This window comes from Cucurbita maxima, unplaced genomic scaffold (assembly GCF_002738345.1).
Source record: "Cucurbita maxima cultivar Rimu unplaced genomic scaffold, Cmax_1.0 Cma_Scf00035, whole genome shotgun sequence".
In the NCBI taxonomy this organism is placed as follows: domain Eukaryota; kingdom Viridiplantae; phylum Streptophyta; class Magnoliopsida; order Cucurbitales; family Cucurbitaceae; genus Cucurbita; species Cucurbita maxima.
The window spans coordinates 1,352,575-1,363,915 of NW_019272051.1; the positions used below are offsets into that span (position 1 = coordinate 1,352,575).

At 29.2% G+C, this 11,341-nt stretch overlaps 1 protein-coding gene across 1 annotated transcript; it reads left to right on the forward strand.

Moving 5' to 3' along the window:
- The first annotated feature begins 241 nt into the window (after positions 1 to 241).
- Positions 242 to 1,035, forward strand: LOC111467937 (probable histone H2AXb). The gene is made up of 3 exons (XM_023113046.1): positions 242 to 546; positions 639 to 879; positions 939 to 1,035. Exons 1-2 carry the CDS (start codon positions 358 to 360, stop codon positions 858 to 860), a joined length of 411 nt encoding a protein of 136 aa, XP_022968814.1. The 5' UTR covers positions 242 to 357; the 3' UTR covers positions 861 to 879; positions 939 to 1,035.
- Positions 1,036 to 11,341: the final 10,306 nt, after the last annotated feature.

Consider the following 11,341-nt stretch of genomic DNA (forward strand, 5'->3'; position numbering starts at 1 on the left):
GGGTAATGGAATGTCAGTCTAATATATATATTTATTTATTTATTTATATATATTTTTTAACTCAACCAATTTACGAAAATAAAAAACCCGCGAAATGAATCCTGAGAGACTCAAAATTCCAAAAATTTCCCGCGAATTTAAAAAGATTGCCACCCTGGCGATCCGCGTGGTCTTTCCCTTAGCCAATCAAATCTCTCTCTTCCTTCCTATATAAACAAAATCCTCACACTTTACCTTCTCCATCGTTCTTGAACTCATCGCCATATTGATTCAAGTCTCTCGAAAACCCCAGATTAGGGTTCTTGATTTTCGTCTCTTCTCTCTCCAAATCCATCAATTTTTTACTCCGATTCAACTATGAGTTCCACCAAGGGCGGTAGAGGGAAGCCGCAAGCCACCAAATCAGTTACGCGATCGCATAAAGCCGGCCTCCAGTTCCCCGTCGGCAGAATCGCAAGGTTTCTGAAGGCCGGAAAGTACGCCGAGCGTGTCGGCGCTGGCGCTCCAGTCTATTTGTCGGCCGTGCTCGAGTATCTTGCCGCCGAGGTAACAAGATACTTTGTCTTCGTTCCTTTTTCAGCGATTTTGATGCGGTTCTGTTCTTATCTCTGTTTCTGATAATTTTAAATCCGAATTAGGTTTTGGAGCTTGCTGGAAATGCTGCTAGAGACAACAAGAAGAATCGTATTGTGCCGAGGCACATACAACTTGCTGTGAGGAACGATGAGGAGTTGAGTAAGCTTTTAGGATCTGTAACCATTGCTAATGGAGGTGTTTTGCCCAATATTCACCAAACTCTATTGCCTAAAAAGGTTGGCAAAGATAAGGTCGATATTGGTTCTGCATCACAGGAATTCTAGGGCTTATAGGATTTTCAGTGTTGTGAGTTTTGTTTCGTTAATAGAGATGATAGCTTTCCGATATGTGAATTGGGCGGGGTTTGCTTGCGTTGCATTCCTTGCGTTCTCTGAGTTGTATCATCTTGATTTTGATTAGATGCATATATTTTTACATCTATGTGAGGCTGTTTGTTGTAACAAAATTTTTACATCTTGATTTTGTTGTAGCAACTTGCAACAAAGTTTTGGTCTACATTTACACAAATTTGCACTCAGAAAGCTTGTGCATCTCTTTGATCTCTGCGTCTTGAGTTTGGCTTCACAACCATATGAATCATTTGCCAGTTTATGTTGGAATCGATATTGTGAATTTTGGTTTTGTTTCTTTCATTAATTTAGTTTGTTTTCTAGTTCCAATTGTTGAGATTTGAATTTCAAGGTTACATATATTTTTTTATATTGAGTTGGAATCATTTGGGCTAGAATCTTTGTGCTTGATGGAGATGATGATTTCATCTGATTGAAGATTTATTGATGAAAAACCATCTAAATTACATTTGATTGAAGAATTGGATCGAGTTGCATGTGGGAGAGGCTCAACTGTAGGGGGGGCATGCGCGCCATACATTGACAGCTTGTGCGCGTGTGTGGGACCTTTAGGGGTGGGACCCTTACCAAATCCACCCTTTTGGGTTATTACTGACACATTGTCTCGTGTTTACCCTCTTCAGAAAACAGTCTCTTCGTTGGCACATAGTTTAGTGTTTGATATCATTTTAATGACTTAGGTCTATTATTAGTAAATATGATCTTTTTCTGTTCGACTTTCCCTTAGTTTTAAAAACGCTTTCATTAGGAAAAGTTTTCACTCTTATTATGGTTTATTTTATTAGCGTAAATGTTACAAAAATTGTAATTAAGAAAAAGTAATATTATTTTACCTTTAAATATTTTTTCCTTAATACAGAAAACTTTTTTTTTTATTTTTTTATTTTTATAATTTTCTATCTCTTACTCTCTCTCATTTTATAATTGTTTTTTTATTTTCTATTTTTTCTTGTTATTCAATTTTTTTTAATAATTATGTTTAAATTAATTTAAAATAGAAAACCATAGATGAAGGGTTATTTTCTACCCTAACTAAATCAAAATTCAATTTTTTATTTTATTTCTACTCTTATAAAATATCAAATAAAAATTTCCTAAATTATTTGGATATTTTTAAAATTTTTTTCTTTTTATATATTTCCGGCATAAATGGGAAGAAAAAACATCTTTAAGAGAATTAGTTATATAAAATAAATACCAATATTATTTATTTTTCAAGTTATTTAAGAAGAAAAATAGTTTATTTATATTAATAAATTAATATAATAATAATAAAATAACTAACAATAATTTAAAATTAAATAGTACAATAAAAATATTATAAACATTAGAACACAAAATAAGCATAAATTTTATATATGAATATGAAATTTTAATAACGACCTAGTTATTTGATTTGTAAGCATCTTATTTTTACATATTTTATTCTTAAATATTTTAAACCAAATATTTAACATGACCTTTTAATTGATTTTTAAATTACAAAGGTTTAATAAATTTTTAAACTTTCAATTCAGTATCTCATATAATTTTAAATTATTTGATTAAATTATGAAAAATTAAAAAAAGGCTAAATTAAATTTTGAGTTAAAAATAAAATAAATTTTAAACCATCAAATCAAATAAAAAGGATTTATTTTTATTTTTATTTCTAATATTTAAAAAAATCAAATGAAAGACTTCTAAATTACTTTAATCTTCCTTAAATTTTTTCTATATTTTTAAAATAGGAAAAGATCAATTTTTTAATTTATAAATACAGAACATGGAGTAACCATTATTTTTTTGAATTCAATTCATCTGAAGCCACTAGCTTTCTTCTGGGTTCAATCAAATTCACCAGCTTTTTCTAATGATGGCGAATGATCAAGACATTATTAGCAACAAAATTCTCGAATTCATACCTCATGTCGTCGAGTTAATACTCAGTAAACTCCCTTTTTATTATTTGTCGAGCTGCAGGTTGGTCAGCAAAACATGGAACAATGTGATCTTAAATTCTAAACATGACCCTTCAATCTCAGCTGATTCCAACTTCTTGCTTGCCCATAATTCTGAATAAACAAGAGTTCATGGTTAGCTCAAGATAAAAATCGAGTTACTTAGATCATCAAATGAAAAAAAAATCAGTCTCAACAATAAACGACATTATAAAGTGAGATGATTTTCTTCATGGTCCGATCTTATGCAATACTCATTGCATAGGACGCTCCCACTTACATGTCTCTGCATGTATAATTTAGTGATCACATTGTTTATGTCATATACAAAAGTGGGTCACATCCATAGTGTCGCCAAGATAAGGTATTCAGCCTTATCCGTGTTCTATAGATCATTTTGACCATATATTTGAACTTGATCCACTCTTATGTTTCTGCATATAGTTCAAGTAATCATACTATAGTCAAAGTGTTCTTAGTTTATTGGATTTAGATTAATAATCGTAAAATTCACTTTATTCAATAACAATTTTTACTAAATAAACATCAATAATAACTTTATTGAAAATAGAATATGTTTTTGTTTACAAACTATGAGTTTTAGGACATAAAATCCAACAAAAGGGAGGTACCGCCTCTCCGACCACGAGAAGTCTGGTTTCGGTCGAGCCTTCTTCATGAAATCTTAACAAAACCTAGAGAAGAACATTCTTGACTCTTAAATCATCAAAAACCCTGAAGAAATGAGGAAAATCTAAAGGTAAAGTTCTTGAATCTAGATTCTCGGATTTTCTTCATATCTGTGAGACATTGTAAGAGTTTGAACCTGAAATTTGAGTATGTAAATCTAGGGAGGATTGCGCTCTAAACCTGTGAAGGAAGTTATGATCGACTCCGATCGAAAATGGGAGTTCTGACATTCGTCAAAGGAGGTAGGTATTGATGTTTCTTGCCATATCCGGACTAAGATAATTATCCTTGCGATTAGAAATAATTACAAACAAAGTACCTACCTAAAGATGAATATACGCCTCTATAAATCTCACGAAGGAACCATGTTGATCTGAAATATGAAAATGGAAAAAGTAATCATATCCGGGAAGTCGTAGGAGAAAGGAGAACGCAGATGCAACGACCCAAAATTTTCTACTTAATTTAAGGTCGCTACTGTATACGTTTTCTAAACATTGAATGCGGAAGACTTCATTTAAATTCCATAAAACATAACCTTTATCTTAAACCACAGCCATGGACTTACGTGTTTCGAAAACATCTTTAAAATGACACAACGAAAAACTAAATAAAATAAATAAGAGTTTAAGTTAAAAACATCATATTCTAGTCTAAGCCTAATAAAATAAATACCACTATCCTATGCATGTATCATGGTATCGAGTTGCAATGCCTTCGTCAGCCGTACAGGAATGTGTTGCTTTAACTTGAAAAATGTAGTAGTACATGACTTGAGTATTTAAAGAAATACTGAGTAAGTGACTCCACTATTGAGGTTAAATGCAACAATCACATGTAATGAGATGATGGGACCTATCTTTCATTCCGTTTTTCCTACGGTGTCGTCCTAACGGGTAATTTTGGACGTGTACCATATACTCTACACACAGCCCATACGTGCAAGTATGAGCTCACCAGCTAGTTCGCACACCGTTGGGCCACTTTCCTTATCTAGTAGGCATACTCTGGGAGCCCCTTAGGCCGGACACCTGCTAGAACTAGTAACCGTCACGGTAGCGCTATGCAAAGCATTACGATAATTGTCCTACCATTGGATGTACGCGTCCGTACCCTCGTGATGGGATAGGGGTATCCCCCCAAATGCATGAGCACACATAATGCATGAGGTCCCAAAACTTTTCCATTTTCATTATCCTTTAGTACAACTTCACTAGCATTATGTACATATCTTATCGTTTCAAATATCGTTCATCATTCATATCATATCGTTTCTCATTCTTCAGTTCTCAAATCATACATAATTCTAACAGGGTTATATTTCATGTCATTTATCGTAATTTCATGTCATTCATATCATGTTGTATACACACAATTTAAGAGACTTAACAACGTTCTATGCTTTTAACATAACATTTCATCAAATACACATCATACCATGACATATTGCATCACAATGTATCATATCATAAATAAGTCATAACGTAAACACTTCGTAGTCATATTGTTCTCTAACTTATCATAGCCTTAATGTTCTTATACCTATCACAGATATATAATTACGTGAACGTACCTTAGTCATATCATCACAGGAACGTATCCTAACGCTATCGTTCTATCAATCCTAACGCTATCATTCTATCAATCTATCACAAGCCTATCCATTTCTACCCGTAACCTAACTGTATTCTTCCATCAATCTCTCTTATCCATATCACTCCGGTATGTAACCTAACCTTAACGTTTCATGAACGTATTTTACTCCTATCATTACATTTCGTTTTGTGCATCCTTCTCGTATCCTATCTCAAACCTATCCTTGAACATATCGTACCATAATTATTATCATACATTTCACATATTATAACATAACATAAACATAATATAATCATACCGATTAACAAATAATTCACATATATCAATATATATGACACGTGCAGAACCACGGGCACGTGTCAACATCAAATATAACCATGCCAATAGTAAGACCACTTACCTGGTTAGCTTAAGTCGTTGCCACGAATATATCCTTAATGAAAGTTCGATTCCGTCCTTTGAAATCCAAGTCAACCTATGTGAGCCCATGATATTAGTTTAGTTTGAACTCTATAAAATTATTTTTCTAATTTGCATTGGGGGAGAGTAAAATTCTTATTTTCTCTAATTTACATTGACCATAGTAAAATTGTGATATTTACTATTAGACAAAATTTGACAGAGTTCCTTGCCCTATGATATTTACGGTTTTATTGTTAAGTTGTGTTAACAAAACTTTCCTCAATCTCCCTCGTTATTTTCATTGTGTAAATAAATTTTCATTGTGTAAATAAATTTTCAATTCAACAGTTATTGGCCAATTTTAAGTCGAATGATTGGCTACAATTTTCCAGTTTATAGATCTGCCCATTGAAATTTTATTTAATCTAATCTTATTTCCTATAACTAAAATCTAATCAATTGTATATGAGATCTGATTATTACAGGATCTGGTAAAATAGGTAAGAAGATTTTATCATAAATTAATTTCTTATAACCATAACTATAAAGTAAAAGGAAACATGAGATAGGATTTTATGGTAATAACTGACCAAAATCTCTACATCAGTCATCTGCTTATGTTGAAAGCCATTTAATTTCTTCTCAAATCTGACAATTGTTGTTTTCCATTTCTTTTTGTAGTTGACATAAGAATGGGTTGAGGAGAGATAATTGTAGGAAGGGATGAGAGGTTAGTGGAAAGAGAGGTAGGAAAATGTTGTTTTTTTGTTTATTTATTTATTTATTTATTATGGTTGTTATTTAACTATTTATTTATAATTATTTTTATTTGTTTATTTACGATTTTATTTATTTATTTATTTATAGGCTATTACAGCCGGTGACAAGTATCATGCGAAGAAGGAGGGACATGTGTCAAGCATCTAATGACGGGAGAAAATTCAATGAAATACAGGAATTGAAGGCCTGGAGTCAGAACTTAAGGAAATTACTCTCTTCTATCCCTAAAAATGGGTAGGAGTGAATTTCATTTTGCACCCCACGTCTTCAGCCATTTACCCAGTCTTACCCTTGAAATGGGAGGCCTATTGAGTCGGCGTACTTGAGCCACTCTCACTCATGCAAATTTAAGGATAATTATGAATAAACAGGAGTTCATGGTTAGGTCAGAATTAAGATCAAGTTACCTAGGTCATCGAATGTAAAAAAAAATCAGTCTCAACAGTAAACGACATTATAAAATGAGATGATTTTCTTCATGGTTCGATCTTATGCAATACTCATTGCATAGGACGCTCTCACTCACATGTCTCTGCATGTATAATTTAGTGATCACATTGTTTATGTCATATACAAAAGTGGGTCACATCCATAGTGTCGTCAAGACAAGGTATTCAGCCTTATCCGTGTACTATAGATCATTTTGACTATATACTTGAACTTGATCCACTCTTATGTCTCTACATATAGTTCAAGTAATCATACTATAGTCAGAGTGTTCTTAGTTTATTGGATTTAGATTAATAATCGTAAAATTCACTTTATTCAATAATCATCTTTACTAAATAAACATCAATAATAACTTTATTGAAAATAGAATATGTTTTTGTTTACAAACTATGAGTTTTAGGACATAAAATCCAACAAGAGGGAGGTACCGCCTCTCCAACCACGAGGAGTCTGGTTTCGGTCGAGCCTTCTTCATGAAATCTTAACCAAACCTAGAGAAGAACATTCTTGACTCTTAAATTGTAATGACTGATCTTCGAAAAATACCGAATCACGGGTCGCCACGTGGACTCAGGAGTAAAAAAAAAACTTTTCAACACTTCATGTAGTTTGAACAGGGGACAATAAAGTTGTCTGATATACATTTCAAAAAAAAAAAAAATATAAAACACGTAACGAAGATCTGTGGGGTCACATAAAATCACGATTACAAAATATAGCAGGTTTTCAAAAACGTCAAAAATCATAACCAAAACGACATGGGAGAAGAGGACTCAATCTAAGGGGCCCCCCTTCTGCAGTTGCATGGCTCCACACATCCCCGGCACCGACCCAGATCTACTTTTCTTCTGAAAAATAGCAAACAACACAGAGTGAGTATACAAACAATACCAAGTAAGCAACTTGCTCGTAAGCTCTAGTCGATCTTAGCCCTATTCACGGGATTCTAAGTCCTGAGCTCGAATAGTCACCAATTAGAGACCTAGGGGTGCCTGGCAACATTCAACTGTTTCTAAGATCAGTAACTACCTATTCACGGGATTTGGATTTTGTCCTAAAACAAAGCACTACAAAGTAGTAAGAAACTCCACCATCAAGGATAGAAACTCCACCGCCAACTACAAATCAGAGATTTTTGCTTTTGGGACCCGGCAGGAATGGACGCGTATTGAGTCACCGTCCTATTCTTTTAATGGATGTCATGTTGTTTACTTGAATGGAGAGTTGCATTGGGTTGTACAAGATGATCTTCATCACGATGTTATTTATCGTCTAAATATGGAAGATGAGAAGTACGAGCAGATTCCTTTTCCTAATGATGACAATTATTTTCCTTGTATTGGAGTATTTAATGGTGTTATTCATCTAACTCTTTCTATGGAGGGGCACGAGTACACGATGTGGAAGATGAAAGAAGATGGTTCGTGGATTAAAGTATTTAGTGTCATCGTACCAGATGTGAGCAAAAATATTCTTTCTTTTTCAAAATCAACTGTGGAACAAATTAAAATATGTAAAGATGGAAAGATCTTGTTTGTTTGAGCAGGAGCTGAATTAGTGTTGTATGATCCGAAGACAGAGAAGATGGAGAAGTTAATGGATGATATAATTGCGAGAGATTTTTCCGTTCACAAGATCGACTACTTTAATTGTGAACTACTTTAATTTTAATGCTCTTACTACTATTTTGACCGGAAAAATATGTAAATTTTGAATATGATTTGTATTGATATTGAGATTGATTTTTTTTTTTTTTAAATATGAGTTTTAATTTAAGTTTAGTCCTAAGTTTTTGTTGGTAATTAGAGAAAAAGGGTACTGCATTAAAATTGTATAATAAATTAATTTATGAATAGTTTAATTTATTTTATTTTTATGAAAATTTGATTAAGAAATACACCTAATTATTAAAATTAGATAAATAAAATCAAGGCATATTATTAATAAATAAATTAGTTTAATTAGTTTAATAATTTAATATAATAAAAATAAAATAATTAACTATCATTAATTATTTAAAATTAAACCATAATAAAAATATTATAAATATAGTAAATTTAAATTTGTAAAATTTTGATATGAATTATTTGACCATCTTATCTATTTTTTTAATTAAATATTTTAAATAAAATATTCCTAAATATCTTATCTTTTTTCAAAACTAAATATAATTTGAGATAAAAGAATATTGGGATTAGATTTTCAAAATTTTGAAATAGTTAAAAATATAATTTAAAAATTGTGTTTAAAATAGGAAATAAAATATTCATTAAAACTAAAATAAATTTTACCCAAATTAAAATAAAATAAAATAAAATATTTATTTTTAATTTGATAAAACTTAAAAGATTTTAAGTTATTATTTTAACTTTTATATATTTTATAATTTTTATTAAATCAAGGTAATCTAATTTTTTTATATATAAAAATGAACCGTTATCTAATTTTTATTAAATTTGTTAATCGTAAAAAGAAAATGAATAAATAAATATATTAAATTGAGGTAATCATACAATTCAAGTGGTTTTAGATTTTTATTTTAGAAAAAAAAATTATAAATTATTTAATTATTTAATTGATTTTATTTTTTTAGTTGATGGATGGAATTTTGTTTTAAATATGAGTTATTTAGTTATGATAATTAGAGGGAAAAAACAAATTGTATACTAAATTAATTTATTAATTTATTTTATTTTTATCATAATTTGATTACCCAATACAAGTAATTATTAAAATTAGTTATTAATGATATTTTTTTGTTAATAATAAAAAAATTAATTAATTTAATAATTTGATATAATAAAAATTAAATAATTAATAACTCTAAAATTAAATCATAATAAAAATATTAGGTAACGAATATCAATTATTTGATTTTTAGATTTTTAGGTATTTTAGATATTTTATTTTTAAATATTTTATTGTCAAATATATTATATAAATTATTTAATTAGTTAAATGGACCTATTTAAAATTAATTTAAAAATTAAATAGATAAAAGAATATTGGAATTGGATATTCAAAATTTTAAAATTCAAAACAAGCTCGAGATTTATGTTTCTATAATTTTAAATCGAAATTAAAATGAATTATTTATAAAAAAAAAATGCAACTGTTATTTAATTTTTATTAAAATTCATTAAGATGGAAAACAAAATCAATAGTTAATAAATATATTAAATTAACAAAATCTTTTATGAATTTAAATTATGACAATAAAAAAAATATAAAGAGCTGGCTGACCTCGAATACGTTGTTATATTATATCGCACGACAAGATAAATGAGTACTTTGAACTCCCAAAAGACAAATTCAAAGAGAATGATATGATCTTAAGTTCTAAACATGACCTTTAATCTCGGCTACTTCCAACTTCTTGCTTGCCCATGTTTATTCCAACTGATCGTCACTCGTTTCGTAATCTTCATTGCTTGGAATTGGATCCCGACCACGTGGAAGGGGTGAGGAGTATTGCTTCATTCAACTTGAGTCGTAAGTATTTCCGAAGTTTTTTTTATCTCAACTCTTAATTCGTGCAATGGACTCTTGGCTTTTGTGTTCACTAATCCCGAATTCGTCCTATTAAATCCCATTACGAAGGAGTATTTTGAACTTACAAAAGACGAATTCAAAGTGAATTGGCTTACCTGCTCCCGTGGATTTGGATTTTGTCATAAAACAAAGCACTACAAAGTAGTAAGAAACTCCACATTTAGAGCCGTGTTAATTATTTTATTTTTATTTTATCAAAATTTTCTTTTGTTCAATTATTGATAAAAATAAAAATAATTAAATTATTATTAATTTAACATAATCTATAAAAATTAAATTAGGTTTTTTTTTTGAATAAAAACTAAATCTATTTTTATTGTCGCCATTTAAATTCATAAAATATTTACGTTAATTTAATATATTTATTAACTATTGATTTTGCAACGTATTTCTTTATATAAATAATTTATAGATATATAAAAACTAAAATAATAATTTAGAAAATTTTTATTCTATTTTTATTATAAAAAACTTAAATCCCTCACTCTTTTTGAATTTTAATTTAGGTAAAATTTATTTTAGTTTTAATGAAAGTTTTATTTCCTATTCTTTTAATATAATTTCTAAATTATATTTTAACTATTTCAAAATTTTGAAAATCGAATTTCAATATTCTTTTATTATTTAATTTTCAAATTAATTTTAAATATGTTATTGTTTAAATATTTTATATAATATATTTGAGAATAAGATATTTAAAAATAAAATATTTAAGATACCTAAAAATCAAATAATTGATATTTCACTATTTATATTATTTTTATTAGGGTTTAATTTTAAACCATTAGTTATTAATTATTTTTTATTTATTAATAAATATATCATTAATATCCAATTTTAATAATTACTTGTATTTCCTCGTCAAATTTTCATAAAAATAAAATAAAATAAATATAAATTAATTTATTATACAAGTCTACCTCCATCAAATCTAAATAACTCATATTTAAAATAAAATTGCATTTTTAAATTTCAATTACTCGT